Source organism: Pristiophorus japonicus, chromosome 19 (genome assembly GCF_044704955.1).
Source record: "Pristiophorus japonicus isolate sPriJap1 chromosome 19, sPriJap1.hap1, whole genome shotgun sequence".
Classification (NCBI taxonomy): Eukaryota; Metazoa; Chordata; class Chondrichthyes; family Pristiophoridae; genus Pristiophorus; species Pristiophorus japonicus.
Genome location: NC_091995.1, coordinates 54,750,423 through 54,768,909, shown reverse-complemented (window position 1 = coordinate 54,768,909; position 18,487 = coordinate 54,750,423). Strand labels below are relative to the sequence as shown.

General features: G+C 54.8%; 1 protein-coding gene across 1 annotated transcript in view; it reads left to right on the top strand.

Moving 5' to 3' along the window:
- The first annotated feature begins 975 nt into the window (after positions 1–975).
- LOC139230225 (zinc finger protein 271-like) overlaps positions 976–18,487 on the top strand; it is a 40,228-nt gene continuing 22,716 nt past the window's right edge. Inside the window, exons 1-2 of the mRNA XM_070862060.1 lie at positions 976–1,012; positions 4,393–5,284. Coding sequence (XP_070718161.1) covers positions 4,531–5,284 — 754 coding nt within the window. The 5' untranslated portion in view covers positions 976–1,012; positions 4,393–4,530. The remainder of the gene's footprint in view (positions 1,013–4,392; positions 5,285–18,487) is intronic.

Genomic DNA, 18,487 nt, shown 5'->3' with positions numbered 1-18,487 from the left:
AACCTACTCAACCCCCACTGCAACCTCAAACCGTCCACTGCTGACCATTTCCCAATGTTGTGGCAATAAGGACTTGGGGGTTAACAGGGAGAGAGCCTCGCCAAAGCAAGGTGCAAGGGATTTGGGCATTCAAGTCTAGGGCCAGAGCACACAATGCAAAGGTCAGTGGCACAAGACTTAGGGGAGAGTGATGTTGTGTATGTATAATATAAGTATACTCCCTGTACACTCAATGTACAGTGACATAAGACTACTGGATGTACCTTCACACTGTATACAATATGCTTGTACCACCAGAGGGTGCAACTGGTGGAGACCTAGGGGTCACTGTACACGACAGGTAACCAGGTATAAAAGGGAGCTCACCGTACTGTACCCTCACTCAGGAGCTGCAATAAATGGACTAAGGTCACCACAGTTCAAGTACAATACTTTGCCTCATGGAGTCATTACTAGAGTGCTTATAGACACAATAGGATGCTTTTTATCCAGTCTGTGAATTATTCCCCTTAACCCTGCCCAGTGGTTGGTTGTAATGTGTGCAGTGTCTCAACGCCCTCTAGTTCACGTTCCAGATCCAATATGTCCCCTCCCTGGTTAAAAACAGAGGACAATAAGGTATTTAGCAGGTGTGCTGCCTATGTACTATTAGCTGTGATGCCCAAACACGATCCCACTCTAAGTGGGCCCACTCCATTCCTCCTTTCTATTTTTCTCTTGATATAACTAAACTACTTTGCTCACAGATCTGCCGCCTGTTTGTTTGTGTCATGTAATGACCGGTCAAGGGTTAATCAGCAGCGGCCTGCTCAGTAATTCACCGTGGAGTGCGGGGGAGCTGTCTCTGACTGGCTTAGAATGTGATCAGCCTCTGTGTGGTTGGCTTCTCTGCTAACTGCAACCCCTGATTGGCTGTGAGAGACGCCAATCAGGGAGCCCACCCTCTCTCCCCTCCTCCTCTTCCGCAGCTGGTTCATTTCCTGCCAGGGTCTGAAAACCCAGTGAGGAGACGGTGAGTGAGGGTTTGTACACAGTGTATCCCATAATATCCACACTGATCCAGTGAGTGAGGGAGCAGGGTCTGTACAGTGTATCCCATAATATCCACACTGATCCAGTGAGTGAGGGAGCAGGGTTTGTACACAGTGTATCCCATAATATCCACACTGATCCAGTGAGTGAGGGAGCAGAGTCTGTACACAGTGTATCCCATAATATCCACACTGATCCAGTGAGTGAGGGAGCAGGGTCTGTACACAGTGTATCCCATAATATCCACACTGATCCAGTGAGTGAGGGAGCAGGGTTTGTACACAGTGTATCCCATAATACCCACACTGATCCAGTGAGTGAGGGAGCAGGGTCTGTACACAGTATATCCCATAATATCCACACTGATCCAGTGAGTGAGGGAGCAGAGTCTGTACACAGTGTATCCCATAATATCCACACTGATCCAGTGAGTGAGGGAATAGGGTTTGTACACAGTGTATCCCATAATATCCACACTGATCCAGTGAGTGAGAGAGCAGGGTTTGTACACAGTGTATCCCATAATATCCACACTGATCCAGTGAGTGAGGGAGCAGGGTCTGTACACAGTGTATCCCATAATATCCACACTGATCCAGTGAGTGAGGGAGCAGGGTTTGTACACAGGGTATCCCATAATATCCACACTGATCCAGTGAGTGAGGGAGCAGGGTCTGTACACAGTGTATCCTATAATATCCACACTGATCCAGTGAGTGAGGGAGCAGGGTTTGTACACAGTGTATCCCATAATATCCACACTGATCCAGTGAGTGAGGGAGCAGGGTTTGTACAGTGTATCCCATAATATCCACACTGACCCAGTGAGTAAGGGAGCAGGGTCTGTACAGTGTATCCCATAATATCCACACTGATCCAGTGAGTGAGGGAGCAGGGTCTGTACACTGTGTATCCCATAATATCCACACTGATCCAGTGAGTGAGGGAGCAGGGTCTGTACACTGTGTATCCCATAATATCCACACTGATCCAGTGAGTGAGGGAACAGGGTTTGTAAACAGTGTATCCCATAATATCCACACTGATCCAGTGAGTGAGGGAGCAGGGTTTGTACAGTGTATCCCATAATATCCACACTGATCCAGTGAGTGAGGGAACATAGTCTGTTCTTGTGATAAGGATATCACAGACACAGTGCGCTGGTGGTGGAGGGAGTCGATATTGAGACCAATGGTAACAGCTGTGATCAGGGGAAGGGCTGTGTTCTGGGTACTGTTGAGCATCTTCAGGTTGTTGCAGCCGATCCCATCCAGCCAAATGGAGAGAGTTTCATCACGCTCCTGGTTTGAGCCTTCTCGATGGTGGAGAAGATTTGAGTGGTCTGGAGGGGAATGCTCCCAGACTCTTCCTGCTCTTGTAACTATGGTATTGATAGGCCTAGTCCAGTTCAGCTCCTGGTCACTGATGGTCCACAAGTTGATTGAGCGGTCTTGGTGATGATGGAGCCATCGAAGGTTAAGGGGAGGTGTCTGGGATTTCTTTGTTCAAGATGGTTGTAACCTGGCATGAATGTGGCACAAATGTTACCTGCAGCTTATCAGCACAAGCCTGGATGTTGTCCAGGTCTCGCTGCATTTTTGATTTGATTTTTTGAGGAGTTGCGAATGAAACTGAACACGATGCAATCCCCACTTCTGACCATATGATGGAGGGAAGCTCATTAATGAAGCAGCTGAAGATGGTTGGGTCTAGGACACTGCCCTGAGGAACTCCTGCAGCGATGTCCTGGGGCTGGGATTATTGACCTCCAACCACCGCAACCATTTTCCTTTGTGCCAGGTATGACTCCAGCCAGTGGAGAGTTTTCTCCCTGATTCCACTTACTTCAGTTTTACAAAAGCTCCTTGATGCCACACTCGGGGAAATGCTGCCTTGATGTCAAGGGCAGTCACCCTCACCTCACCCCTGGAATTCAGCTCCTTTGTCCATGTTTGGATCAAGGCTGTGATGAGGTCTGGAGCCAAGTGGTCCTGGTGAGAGGACCATATTGAGCATTGGTTTAGCCTGCAGGTCGTCCAGTGTATTACCTTCAGTAGGTTCATACCTGAGCTCTAAGGTATACCCGGTGCTGCTGCTGGCATGCCTGTCTCCTGGTTTCATGGTAATCAAGGACTGAGGGCTGTGAGATTGTGGTGGAGTATATTCCTACTGGTTCTCATGGCTCACTACACCTCGTGGATGTCCAGCTTTGGTATCTGTCCTTAGTCTAATTCCCAAGTGATGACTAACATGGAGGGGTAGTGATTCATCAGTTGGGAGGGTGGGGGGGTGGGGGAGGGCTGGGGTGAGGGCAGGAGGTGGTGATCAGCAGGAGCTTTCCTGAACTTGTTTGACCTCAATATTGAGGACTTTCCCATCTGCCGGTGGGATGGGACATACCCAGGGCTGGTGACGGAGAAGTCTAGGCTGTTAGCTGATTGATATAATTTAGTGAGTATTACTGCTAATTGAGCCATCTGGGGGGGTAGCTCTCCCCACTTGGGTACTAGCCCTCAGACCTTGGTAAGAAGGACTTTACAGAGTTCACTGGGCTGAGATCACCTTCGTCTTATTCGGGCACTTCTGTCGCGATTGTTTATCATTGTGTGCTGGGCCAGTTCAGAGGGCAGTGATGTAGTGGAAGACTGGAGTCACATGTAGGCCAGGCTGAGTAAGGGTGGCAGGTTCCCTTCCCTGAAGGACACTATTTGGGATTTTAACGACAATCTGAATGTTTTCTTTGTTATTACCAGATTTATTAAAATCAGTTTTGCAAGTTTTTGTGCTTGTATTTGAACTCACAACCCTCTGGGTTGTTAATCCAGTACCGTAGGCTGCCATACCTGTCAACTTATCTGTTGAAATGTATTTTAATGTCTTTATTAAAGTTTTTACTTGAAGGCCTCAGCCTCTCCCAGAAGCCTGGGCTTGGATTTGATAGTTTAGCCTACTGCTGTAACTGGTAGCTGAATCTGGGGTGTGCAGTCAGAGCGAGTGTGGTGTATCTCAGTCCCCAGCATAAATCTGTACCCTTCAGTCAGCTACACTGAGGGAATATTTTCATTAGCTTCCTGCACTCTCTGCTCAGTGGGTTTTCTTCTCCAACACTGGCACCTACCCAACAAAGTGGGAATTTGCCCAGGTATGCCTGGGAGGATGGGGAGGGGTGGAGTGAAGAAAGGAGCCTCAGTGTCTGCTCCTACTCACTATCCAGTGCCCCTCTGCAGGGAAGAGAGAGTGTGTGGCAGTCAAGTGAGGCCAACATGGGGCCTGTGGACAGCCTCTAACTGAGGAGTCAGCACCTTCAGCAAAGGACAGAGGGAGTTGGAGGAAATCATGACTTCTTTTCCTGTTTTACAGAAGGATACGACACCGGAGAATACAGAGAGGATCGGCACCGCAGGCTTGTTGAAGTGTGAGGAGGACTTCACACAGGGTGATAAGACCTCCTAATACGCAGTGCACTTGTTTCACCGCCTGTCACACAAGGGCAGCCAGATGGGAGAGAAAGTGTTCAAGTGTGAGGTGTGTGAGCGGGCCTTCGCACAGTCATCCACACTGGTAAATCACCGACGCACCCACACGGGAGAGAAGCCCTTCAAGTGTGAGGTGTGTAACAAGTGCTTTGCACAGTTATCGGGCCTGGTGAATCACCGGCGCATCCACACCGGGGAGAAGCCGTTCCGGTGCGAGGTGTGCGACAAATCATTCTCTCAGTCGTCGTACCTCCGAGTGCACCGGCGGATCCACACCGGGGAGAGACCCTTCCGGTGCGAGGTGTGTGAGAAAGCCTTCACACAATCGTCGTACCTGCTGGTCCACAAGCGGATCCACACGGGGGAGAGACCCTTCCGGTGCGAGGTGTGTCAGAAAGCTTTCCTGAAGTCTTCCAACCTCCTGGAACACCAGCGGATCCACACCGGGGAGAAACCTTTCCGGTGCGATGTTTGTGACAAGGCCTTCACCCAGTCGTCGTATCTCCTGAAACACCAGAGGGTCCACACGGGGGAGAGACCCTTCCGGTGTGGGGTGTGCGACCGGGCCTTCACACAATCGGCATACCTTCTGGTCCACCAGCGCACTCACACCGATGAGAAACCCTTCCGCTGTGAGTTCTGTAACCAAGCCTTCGCCCGTCCGTCTGACCTCCTGGATCACCAGCAGACCCACACAGGAGACAAGCCCTTCCAGTGTGATGTGTGCCAGGACTGTTTCACCTACTCCTCCTCTCTGGTCATACACCAGGGTCTCCATACCGGCTTGGAGCCAGGCCGCCTGCTTCAGTTGCACCCATCACTGCCCCCCAGTCATCAAGATCCACGGCGCGGCCCTGGACACCGGGGACCACTTCCCTTATCTCAGGAGCCTCTTATCAACAAGAGCAGACATTGACGAAGTGATTCAACATCGCCTCCAGTGTGCCAGTGCAGCCTTCGGCCGCCTGAGGAAGAGAGTGTTCGAAGACCCGGCCCTCAAAAGACCACCAAGCTCATGGTCTACAGGGCTGTAGTAATACCCACCCTGCTGTACGGCTCAGAGACATGGACCATGTGCAGCAGATACCTCAAGTCACTGGAGAAGTACCGCCAACGATGTCTCCGCAAGATCCTACAAATCCCCTGGGAGGACAGACGCACCAACGTTAGCGTCCTCATCCAGGCCAACATCCCCAGCATTGAAGCACTGACCACACTCGATCAGCTCCGCTGGGTAGGCCATATTGTTCGCATACCAGACACGAGACTCCCAAAGCAAGCGTGCTGCTCGGAACTCCTTCACGGCAAACGAGCCAAAGGTGGGCAATGGAAACTTTACAAGGACACCCTCAAAGCCTCCCTGATAAAGTGCAACATCCCCACCGACACCTGGGAGTCCCTGGCCAAAGACCGCCCTAAGTGGAGAAAGGGAATCCAGGAGGGCCCTGAGCACCTCGAGTATCGTCGCCGAGAGCATGCAGAAATCAAGCGGAGGGAGCGGAAAGAGCGTGCGGCAAACCTGTCCCACCCTCCCTTACCCTCAATGACTATCTGTCCCACCTGTGACAGGGACTGTGGTTCTCGTATTGGACTGTTCAGCCACCTAAGGACTCATTTTTAGAGTGGAAGCAAGTCTTCCTTGATTCCGATAGACTGCCTATGATTATGATGGTGACACCAGGATCTCCACATTGGGATGGAAACCCTCCCGGATTGACTTTTGCCAGGACTGTTTCACCTACTCCTCCTCTCTGGCCATAGACCAGGATCTCCACACCGGGATAGAAACAGTGTGCCAGGACTGTTTCACCTACTCCTCCTCTCTGGCCATACACCAGGGTCTCCAACCGGCTTGGAGCCAGGCCGCCTGCTTCAGTTGCACTAAGTGTTGTGCGTGTTGCTTGCTCTCCGGGTGCTCGCAGAGGGGGAGCTGTCGTTCCAATGCACTAACTGTCTCCGCAGTTTCTATCCCGGGAATGTCTCTAACCTCTCCCACCACCAGTGCAATAGTTTCGGGAAGGCCGATTTGACCAGATTGCCAGACAGCAGCCCAAGAAGACGTCGATATGCAAACAGGCTCCTGTATAAGCTCAGAATCATTTCAGTGCAGCGTGAGGTACAGGTCACTCACTGACGCTCCCTCTGGGCAAGAAGACCATCAGATGCTCAGTAGTTATAACGGCTGCAGCTTCTGAACCACCAGGACACGGGGGAGGGGCCATTCCTGGGGCAGTAGTGGAGGTACAGATACTTCAATGAGCCTATGGAGGAGGAGAATCAGCCAGGGATCATGCTCCTCATCACTCTCCAGTGACAGTCTCCAGAATCTCGCAACACTCACTGTCTGGGTCTGCACATGCTGAATGGTCACTTGAGCAGAGCAATAGAGGCCAACCAGTGCCCATCATCTGCACTCCACACCAGCACCTTCAGGGGAGGAGGGAATGTTAGAGGGGAAAGAGACTGCCTGCCCTTCAACAACAACTTGCATTTATACAGCGCCTTTAACATAGTAAAACATCCCAAGCCTCGTCACAGAGACAGAAATGGACATGGAGACAAAGAAGGAGATATTAGGAGGGACGACCAAAGAGGTGGGATTTAAGGACAATTCTAACGGAGGAGGGAGAGGTGGAGAGGTGGTGAGATTTAGGATGGGGGAAAGGAGAAATGGCCAGAATTGGAGGAGCGCCGAGATCTCGGAGAGTGATAGGGTTAGAGGTTACAGAAATAGAGAGCGGTTTGAACGCGAGGATGAGAACATTAAATTGGGGGCATTGGGGAACCAGAAACCAGTGTAGGTCAGCGAGCTACAGGAGTGATTGGTGTGAAAGTTAGGATAGGAGCCAAAGCGCTTTAGCTGACCTGAAGTTTATGGAGGGTGGAAGATGGGAAGCTGGTCAGGAGAACATTGGAATAGTCAAGTCGAGTCGAGAGGCAACAATGGCATGGATGAGGATTTCAACAGCAGATGGGCTGAGGCGGGTGTGGAGACAGGTGATGTTACAGAGCTGGAAGTAGGCGATCTTTATAATGTAACCCTTTTATCATTCTGGTGAATCTGCACTGCATCCCCAAGGCCCATATACCTTCCTGAGATGCGGTGTCCCGTAGTACAGTGCTCTAGATGTGATCCAACCAGAGCTCTGTACAGCTGCAACATCACTTCCACAAGGAGGTTATGAAGGAGCAGCCAGCTATCCAGGATGGTCCTGGAGCAATAAGCAGGTTTAGCAGTGGAGAACAGAGTCCGGTAGTGCTTAATCTGGCCCAGCCAGATCTGGCGATGGATGGCTAGACAAGTTTTGCGGCAGATATGCTCAAGTCTTTGCCCCTTGGACTTGAAGATGGGAGCCTGCCGGGGGAGGATTGACCGGGAAGGAAATATTAAACAAGGGGACAAGGGTATAGAAGGTGGACATGAGGGAGTGGTTAAACCAGATTGACAGCTGCAGAAGTATCGTGGTGAGTGGAGGGTTAAAGGTCGGAGAGTTGGGATTTAGGAAGTGCCGTATAGGTCACATGGGGGAAGAGTATCTTCCAGGAATGGGAACTGATTGGTCCATAGGGCCCATGTGACCACTGGATCTCTGTAACCATTGGTGGCTTTGTCTGATGACTACGGCTCCCTCCTGTGCCATTAATGTTCTGTGTCGTTTTGGATCATTGGAATTTGGAGCCAGTCCAAAGCACTGGGATATTGAATCGAGCTTAATTCTGAGAGAGCTTCCCCTGATGTGAGGGTTTGTGTGTAAATAAACTGAGCCAGCTCTCAGATGGGGCACAGTGTAGAGTCAGACCCTGCTTTAGTTGATGGTGTGGTTTATAGACAGGTTTTCATCTGGTGAGTGAATCCCTCCCCACACTCAGAGCAGGTGAACGGTCCCTCCCCGGTGTGAACTCGCTGGTGTACCAGCAGGTGGGTGACCGAGTGAATCCCTTCCCACACTCAGAGCAGGTTAATGGTCTCTCCCCCGGTGTGAACTCGCTGGTGTACCAGCAGGTGGGTGACCGAGTGAATCCCTCCCCACACTCAGAGCAGGTGAACGGTCCCTCCCCGGTGTGACTGCGTCAATGAGTTTCCAGCTCAGATGGGTAATTGAATCCCTTCCCACAGTCCCCACATTCCCACGGTTTCTCCATGGTGTGGGTGTCCTTGTGTCTCTCCAGGTTGGACAATCAGTTGAAGCCTCGTCTACACACACAACACGTGTACGGTTTCTCCCGCTGTGAATGGTGCAATGTTTTTCAGGCTGTGTAACTGGTTAAAGCTCTTGCCACAGTCAGTGCACTGGAACACTCCCATGCGGGGGGGGGGGGGGGGTCTCTCAGTGCTTTTCCAGTCACACTGATGTTTGAAATCTATTCCCACAGACAGAACAGACAAACATTTCTCCTACTTTGAAAGGCCGCAGATATTCAGGTCCTGATGAACCGAGTGACTCTGTCAGATCTTGATGTGATGTTTGGTTCATGTTTCCCATCTGTAAATCCTCCCCTTCTCATACCCACAGTGTCCGAGTGTCCCCCGGCACCGAGTGTAATGTCCGAGTGTCCCCCGGCACCGAGTGTAATGTCCGAGTGTCCCCCGGCACCGAGTGTAATGTCCGAGTGTCCCCCGGCACCGAGTGTAATGTCCGAGTGTCCCCGGCACCGAGTGTAATGTCCGAGTGCCCCCGGCACCGAGTGTAATGTCCGAGTGTCCATGGCACCGAGTGTAATGTCCGAGTGTTCCCCGGCACCGAGTGTAATGTCCGAGTGTTCCCCGGCACCGAGTGTAATGTCCGAGTGTTCCCCGGCACCGAGTGTAATGTCCCAGTGTCCCCCGGCACCGAGTGTAATGTCCGAGTGTTCCCCGGCACCGAGTGTAATGTCCGAGTGTCCCCCGGCACCGAGTGTAATGTCCGAGTGTCCCCCGGCACCGACTGTAATGTCCGAGTGTCCCCCGGCACCGAGTGTAATGTCCCAGTGTCCCCCGGCACCGAGTGTAATGTCCCAGTGTCCCCCGGCACCGAGTGTAATGTCCCAGTGTCCCCCGGCACCGAGTGTAATGTCCCAGTGTCCCCCGGCACCGAGTGTAATGTCCCAGTGTCCCCCGGCACCGAGTGTAATGTCCTAGTGTCCCCCGGCACTGAGTGTAATGTCCCAGTGTCCCCCGGCACCGAGTGTAATGTCCCAGTGTCCCCCGGCACCGAGTGTAATGTCCTAGTGTCCCCCGGCACTGAGTGTAATGTCCCAGTGTCCCCCGGCACCGAGTGTAATGTCCCAGTGTCCCCCGGCACCGAGTGTAATGTCCCAGTGTCCCCCGGCACCGAGTGTAATGTCCCAGTGTCCCCGGGCACCGAGTTTAATGTCCGAGTGTCCCCCGGCACCGAGTGTAATGTCCGAGTGTTCCCCGGCACCGAGTGTAATGTCCGAGTGTACCCCGGCACCGAGTGTAATGTCCGAACGCGCCCAGCACCGAGTGTAATGTCCGAGTGTCCCCCGGAACCGAGTGTAATGTTCCCGTGCCCCCCGGCACCGAGTGTAATGTCCGAGTGTCCCCCGGGCACCGAGTTTAATGTCCGAGTGTTCCCCGGCACCGAGTGTAATGTCCGAACGCGCCCAGCACCGAGTGTAATGTCCGAGTGTCCCCCGGAACCGAGTGTAATGTTCCAGTGCCCCCCGGCACCGAGTGTAATGTCCGAGTGTCCCTCGGCACCGAGTGTAATGTGCGAGTGTCCCCCGGCACCGAGTGTAATGTTCCAGTGCCCCCCGGCACCGAGTGTAATGTCCGAGTGTCCCCCGGCACCGAGTGTAATGTCCGAGTGTCCCCCGGCACCGAGTGTAATGTCCGAGTGTCCCTCGGCACCGAGTGTAATGTGCGAGTGTCCCCCGGCACCGAGTGTAATGTTCCAGTGCCCCCCGGCACCGAGTGTAATGTCCGAGTGTCCCCCGGCACCGAGTGTAATGTCCCAGTGTCCCCCGGCACCGAGTGTAATGTCCCAGTGTCCCCCGGCACCGAGTGTAATGTCCCAGTGTCCCCGGGCACCGAGTTTAATGTCCGAGTGTCCCCCGGCACCGAGTGTAATGTCCGAGTGTTCCCCGGCACCGAGTGTAATGTCCGAGTGTACCCCGGCACCGAGTGTAATGTCCGAACGCGCCCAGCACCGAGTGTAATGTCCGAGTGTCCCCCGGAACCGAGTGTAATGTTCCCGTGCCCCCCGGCACCGAGTGTAATGTCCGAGTGTCCCCCGGGCACCGAGTTTAATGTCCGAGTGTTCCCCGGCACCGAGTGTAATGTCCGAACGCGCCCAGCACCGAGTGTAATGTCCGAGTGTCCCCCGGAACCGAGTGTAATGTTCCAGTGCCCCCCGGCACCGAGTGTAATGTCCGAGTGTCCCTCGGCACCGAGTGTAATGTGCGAGTGTCCCCCGGCACCGAGTGTAATGTTCCAGTGCCCCCCGGCACCGAGTGTAATGTCCGAGTGTCCCCCGGCACCGAGTGTAATGTCCGAGTGTCCCCCGGCACCGAGTGTAATGTCCGAGTGTCCCCGGCACCGAGTGTAATGTCCCAGTGTCCCCCGGCACCGAGTGTAATGTCCGAGTGTCCCCTGGCACCGAGTGTAATGTCCGAGTGTCCCCCGGCACCAAGTGTAATGTTCCAGTGCCCCCCGGCACCGAGTGTAATGTCCGAGTGTCCCTCGGCACCGAGTGTAATGTGCGAGTGTCCCCCGGCACCGAGTGTAATGTTCCAGTGCCCCCCGGCACCGAGTGTAATGTCCGAGTGTCCCCCGGCACCGAGTGTAATGTCCGAGTGTCCCCTGGCACCGAGTGTAATGTCCGAGTGTCCCCTGGCACCGACTGTAATGTCTCAGTGTCCCCCGGCACCGAGTGTAATGTCCCAGTGTCCCCGGCACTGAGTGTAATGTCTCAGTGTCCCCCGGCACCGAGTGTAATGTCCCAGTGTCTCCCGGCACCGAGTGTAATGTCCGAGTGTCCCCCGGCACCGAGTGTAATGTCCCAGTGTCCCCTGGCACCGAGTGTAATGTCCCAGTGTCCCCCGGCACCGGGTGTAATGTCCCAGTGTCCCCCGGCACTGAGTGTAATGTCCCAGTGTCCCCCGGCACCTTGTGTAATGTCCCAGTGTCCCCCGGCATCGAGTGTAATGTCCCAGTGTCCCCCGGCACCGAGTGTAATGTCCGAGTGTCCCTCAGCACCGAGTGTAATGTCCCAGTGTCCCCCGGCACTGAGTGTAATGTCCCAGTGTCCCCCGGCATCGAGTGTAATGTCCCAGTGTCCCCCGGCACCGAGTGTAATGTCCCAGTGTCCCCCGGCACCGAGTGTAATGTCCCAGTGTCCCCCGGCACCGAGTGTAATGTCCCAGTGTCTCCTGGCACCGAGTGTAATGTCCCAGTGTCTCCCGGCACCGAGTGTAATGTCCCAGTGTCCCCCGGCACCGAGTGTAATGTCCGAGTGTCCCTCAGCACCGAGTGTAATGTCCCAGTGTCCCCCGGCACTGAGTGTAATGTCCCAGTGTCCCCCGGCATCGAGTGTAATGTCCCAGTGTCCCCCGGCACCGAGTGTAATGTCCCAGTGTCCCCCGGCACCGAGTGTAATGTCCCAGTGTCCCCCGGCACCGAGTGTAATGTCCCAGTGTCTCCTGGCACCGAGTGTAATGTCCCAGTGTCTCCCGGCACCGAGTGTAATGTCCCAGTGTCCCCCGGCACCGAGTGTAATGTCCCAGTGTCCCCCGGCACCGAGTGTAATGTCCCAGTGTCCCCCGGCACCGAGTGTAATGTCCCAGTGTCCCCGGCACCAAGTGTAATGTCCCAGTGTCCCCCGGCACCGAGTGTAATGTCCCAGTGTCCCCCGGCACCGAGTGTAATGTCCCAGTGTCCCCCGGCACCGAGTGTAATGTCCCAGTGTCCCCCGGCACCGAGTGTAATGTCCGAGTGTCCCCCGGCACCGAGTGTAATGTCTCAGTGTCTCCTGGCACCGAGTGTAATGTCCGAGTGTCCCCCGGCACCGAGTGTAATGTCCGAGTGTCCCCTGGCACCGAGTGTAATGTCCGAGTGTCCCCCGGCACCAAGTGTAATGTTCCAGTGCCCCCCGGCACCGAGTGTAATGTCCGAGTGTCCCTCGGCACCGAGTGTAATGTGCGAGTGTCCCCCGGCACCGAGTGTAATGTTCCAGTGCCCCCCGGCACCGAGTGTAATGTCCGAGTGTCCCCCGGCACCGAGTGTAATGTCCGAGTGTCCCCCGGCACCGAGTGTAATGTCCGAGTGTCCCCGGCACCGAGTGTAATGTCCCAGTGTCCCCCGGCACCGAGTGTAATGTCCGAGTGTCCCTCAGCACCGAGTGTAATGTCCCAGTGTCCCCCGGCACTGAGTGTAATGTCCCAGTGTCCCCCGGCATCGAGTGTAATGTCCCAGTGTCCCCCGGCACCGAGTGTAATGTCCCAGTGTCCCCCGGCACCGAGTGTAATGTCCCAGTGTCCCCCGGCACCGAGTGTAATGTCCCAGTGTCTCCTGGCACCGAGTGTAATGTCCCAGTGTCTCCCGGCACCGAGTGTAATGTCCCAGTGTCCCCCGGCACCGAGTGTAATGTCCCAGTGTCCCCCGGCACCGAGTGTAATGTCCCAGTGTCCCCCGGCACCGAGTGTAATGTCCGAGTGTCCCCTGGCACCGAGTGTAATGTCCGAGTGTCCCCTGGCACCGAGTGTAATGTCCGAGTGTCCCCTGGCACCGAGTGTAATGTCCGAGTGTCCCCTGGCACCGACTGTAATGTCTCAGTGTCCCCCGGCACCGAGTGTAATGTCCCAGTGTCCCCGGCACTGAGTGTAATGTCTCAGTGTCCCCCGGCACCGAGTGTAATGTCCCAGTGTCTCCCGGCACCGAGTGTAATGTCCGAGTGTCCCCCGGCACCGAGTGTAATGTCCCAGTGTCCCCTGGCACCGAGTGTAATGTCCCAGTGTCCCCCGGCACCGGGTGTAATGTCCCAGTGTCCCCCGGCACTGAGTGTAATGTCCCAGTGTCCCCCGGCACCTTGTGTAATGTCCCAGTGTCCCCCGGCATCGAGTGTAATGTCCCAGTGTCCCCCGGCACCGAGTGTAATGTCCGAGTGTCCCTCAGCACCGAGTGTAATGTCCCAGTGTCCCCCGGCACCGAGTGTAATGTCTGAGTGTCCCCCGGCACTGAGTGTAATGTCCCAGTGTCCCCCGGCATCGAGTGTAATGTCCCAGTGTCCCCCGGCACCGAGTGTAATGTCCCAGTGTCCCCCGGCACCGAGTGTAATGTCCCAGTGTCCCCCGGCACCGAGTGTAATGTCCCAGTGTCTCCTGGCACCGAGTGTAATGTCCCAGTGTCTCCCGGCACCGAGTGTAATGTCCCAGTGTCCCCCGGCACCGAGTGTAATGTCCCAGTGTCCCCCGGCACCGAGTGTAATGTCCCAGTGTCCCCCGGCACCGAGTGTAATGTCCCAGTGTCCCCGGCACCGAGTGTAATGTCGGAGTGTCCCCCGGCACCGAGTGTAATGTCCCAGTGTCCCCCGGCACCGAGTGTAATGTCCCAGTGTCCCCCGGCACCGAGTGTAATGTCCCAGTGTCCCCCGGCACCGAGTGTAATGTCCGAGTGTCCCCCGGCACCGAGTGTAATGTCTCAGTGTCTCCTGGCACCGAGTGTAATGTCCGAGTGTCCCCCGGCACCGAGTGTAATGTCCGAGTGTCCCTCGGCACCAAGTGTAATGTCCCAGTGTCCCCCGGCACCGAGTGTAATTTCCCCGTGTCCCCCGGCACCGAGTGTAATGTCCCAGTGTCCCCCGGCACTGAGTGCAATGTCCCAGTGTTCCCCGGCATCGAGTGTAATATCCCAGTGTCCGCCGGCACCGAGTGTAATGTCCCAGTGTCCCCCGGCATCGAGTATAATATCCCAGTGTCCGCCGGCACCGAGTGTAATGTCCCAGTGTTCCCCGGCACCGAGTGTAATATCCCAGTGTCCCCCGGCACCGAGTGTAATGTTCCAGTGTCCCCCGGCACCGAGTGTAATGTCCCAGTGTTCCCCGGCACCGAGTGTAATGTCCCAGTGTCCCCCGGCACCAAGTGTAATATCCCAGTGTCCCCTGGCACCGAGGGTAATGTCCGAGTGTCCCCTGGCACCGAGGGTAATCTCCGAGTGTCCCCTGGCTCCGAGGGTAATGTCCGAGTGTCCCCCGGCACCGAGTGTAATGTCCCAGTGTCCCCCGACACCGAGTGTAATGTCCGAGTGTACCCCGGCACCGAGTGTAATGTCCGAGTGTCCCCCGGCACCGAGTGTAATGTCCGAGTGTCCCCCGGCACCGAGTGTAATGTCCCAGTGTCCCCAGGCACCGAGTGTAATGTCCCAGTGTCCCCCGGCACCGAGTGTAATGTCCGAGTGTCCCCCGGCACCGAGTGTAATGTCCCAGTGTCCCCCGGCACCGAGTGTAATGTCCGAGTGTCCCCCGGCACCGAGTGTAATGTCCGAGTGTCCCCCGGCACCGAGTGTAATGTCCCAGTGTCCCCCGGCACCGAGTGTAATGTCCGAGTGTCCCCCGGCACCGAGTGTAATGTCCTAGTGTCCCCCGGCACCGAGTGTAATGTCCCAGTGTCCCCAGCACCGAGTGTAATGTCCGAGTGTCCCCCGGCACCGAGTGTAATGTCCGAGTGTCCCCCGGCACCGAGTGTAATGTCTCAGTGTCCCCCGGCACCGAGTGTAATGTCCCAGTGTCCCCGGCACTGAGTGTAATGTCCCAGTGTCCCCCGGCACCTTGTGTAATGTCCCAGTGTCCCCCGGCACCGAGTGTAATGTCCCAGTGTCCCCCGGCACCGAGTGTAATGTCCCAGTGTCCCCCGGCACCGAGTGTAATGTCCCAGTGTCCCCGGCACTGAGTGTAATGTCCCAGTGTCCCCCGGCACCTTGTGTAATGTCCCAGTGTCCCCCGGCACCGAGTGTAATGTCCCAGTGTCCCCCGGCACCGAGTGTAATGTCCCAGTGTCCCCCGGCACCGAGTGTAATGTCCGAGTGTCCCCTGGCACCGAGTGTAATGTCCAGACGCCCCTGGCACCGAGTGTAATGTCCGAGTGTCCCCTGGCACCGAGTGTAATGTCCAGACGCCCCTGGCACCGAGTGTAATGTCCGAGTGTCCCCCGGCACCGAGTGTAATGTCCCAGTGTCCCCCGGCACCGAGTGTAATGTCCGAGTGTCCCCCGGCACCGAGTGTAATGTCCGAGTGTCCCCCGGCACTGAGTGTAATGTCCCAGTGTCCCCCGGCACCGAGTTTAATGTCCCAGTGTCCCCCGGCACCGAGTGTAATGTCCGAGTGTCCCCTGGCACCGAGTGTAATGTCCGAGTGTCCCCCGGCACCGAGTGTAATGTCCGAGTGTCCCCCGGCACCGAGTGTAATGTCCCAGTGTCTCCTGGCACCGAGTGTAATGTCCCAGTGTTCCCCGGCACCGAGTGTAATATCCCAGTGTCCCCCGGCACCGAGTGTAATGTCCCAGTGTCCCCCGGCATCGAGTGTAATGTCCCAGTGTCCCCCGGCACCGAGTGTAATGTCCGACTGTCCCCCGGCACCGAGTGTAATGTCCGGGTGTCCCCCGGCACCGAGTGTAATGTCCGGGTGTCCCCCGGCACCGAGTGTAATGTCCGAGTGTCCCCCGGCACCGAGTGTAATGTCCGAGTGTCCCCCGGCACCGAGTGTAATGTCCGAGTGTCCCCCGGCACCGAGTGTAATGTCCGAGTGTCCCCCGGCACCGAGTGTAATGTCCGAGTGTCCCCCGGCACCGAGTGTATTGTCCGAGTGATCCCCTGGCACCGAGTGTAATGTCCCAGTGTCGCCCGGCACTGAGTGTAATGTCCCAGTGTTCCCCGGCACCGAGTGTAATGTCCGAGTGTCCCCCGGCACCGAGTGTAATGTCCCAGTGTCCCCCGGCACCGAGTGTAATGTCCCAGTGTCCCCCGGCACCGAGCGGAGCGGATTGAGCGCCTGCAGCACGAGGTCTCCTGCAGGGAGATAGACATTAGGCTCACTATATCACCCACCCTGCTGACACACCAGCGAGTTCACACTGGGGAGAGGCTGTTCATCTGCTCAGTGTGTGGGAAGGGATTCACTCGGGTGATCCGACCTGCTGACACACCAGCGAGTTCACAAGTGACAGCAGCAACAACAGCAGAATCCAACCGCTGCAGTTATTCACATCGTAATGAACTGTGTTCATTCTGTTAGTTTGCATTTGTTTCTGCTGATGTTAATAACCCTTCAACTTGGCTGGAGCTTCGTATTTTGTTATTTCAAATAACAGTGTTGATAATTGATGTCTCCAAGATAAGAGGAGACTAATTGATGTCCTGTTTCTGATTGGGGCAGAGGAGCAGTGAGAGATCGGGGCCCAGGAGCGTCGTGATCGGGGCCCACGAGAGGCGAGAGTTCGAGCCCAGGAGAGGCGAGGGCCCAGGGGCAGTACGCACCAGCCCACACTGCGATCTTTGGATAGTCGGAGCATGCGTGCACACTAGGTCTGTGCAGCAGAGCTTGGTCTCCAGTCGTCTTGGGTAACCCTTGCCATTGGATAAAGACCTAGCTCTGTCAAGCCCGTGTGGTGGCTGGTGTGCAACGGCCACTCCACGTTAAAGAATCCGTGCACAGGCACCTTCTGCCCTTCAGTATGTAGTTCGGGACCTAGAATCTCAGGTCCCTCATAGAAACACCTGTGAACTCATCCCTTTTTGGTGTGGGAGCGGATATTCCTCAATACGAGGGACTGCCTAATACTAGACTCCATCTGGTGGCGGGTGTGTGACTAATACCGAGGGCGATGTTTGACCCTCTGACCCTGTGAGCAGACACGGCCATTATCAGCATCAACACCCTGACCTGCACTGTGTGTCTGGGGACAATGCCCCCAAAGAAAATGCCCGTAACTTCCAAGACAGTGTAGCTTATATCTGGGGGTGTGGGGTTGTGCATGGGAAGCCCTACACTCCTGAATCTCTGGGGGCTGAGTAAACCCTACTCTACTGAATTTGAGGGTGTGGGCTAGCGATCTGTGTTCCCCCAGCCATCGTACCTCGATGTAATAATGGTTCACCATTCGCTCTTCCATCCAGTTAGTGTGCTGGGAAAAGTCTCCAGTCATTTTCAAATGCTTTGTTATTTTGGTTTATTGAAAGTTTTGGTGTAAGTAGAATATTGCGTTGCTGGTTGTCTGCTGATTTATCCATCTTCTGTATAAATTTACACCTCACAATAAATTTGTCCTTTTGTTTAACCCGAATTACCTGGTCTGTCATCATGGTGTGTTCCCAGCCACTGAAACACCCAGGCGTCGACAGTAAGAATCTTACACATAATAAAATGGTCAATTTCAACACGAGTTGGTACTTTCTCCAACAATAGATTTATAAATTCCAGTTTACAGGAAGCATAATATTCCTCTTTGAAGCTAGATTGTTCCATGAATAATTGTTATTCAGGTTGTTAGCAAGACATTTGCTAATGCAGTTCGGGAATGTTTAAACTAATATGGCAGGGGGATGGGAACCTATGCAGCGAGATAGGGCGAAGTAATATGGAGTCAGAAACAGATGGGAGAAAGGTAAAAAGCAATAGTGGAAGGCCGAGTAAACAAAGGCAAGAAACAAAAAGGACCACACTACATCATAATTCTAAAAGGACAAAGGGTGTTAAAAAAAACAAGCCTGAAGGCTTTGTGTCTTAATGCAAGGAGTATTGTAATAAGGTGGATGAATTAACAGTGCAAAAAGATGTAATCAGATATGATGTGATTGGGATTACAGAGACGTGGCTCCAGGATGATCAGGGCTGGGAACAACATCCAAGGGTATTCAACATTCAGGAAGGATAGAATAAAAAGAAAAGGAGGTGGGGTAGCATTGCTGGTTAAAGAGGAGATTAATGCAATAATTAGGAAGGACATTAGCTTGGATGATGTAGAATCTATATGGGTAGAGCTGCAGAACA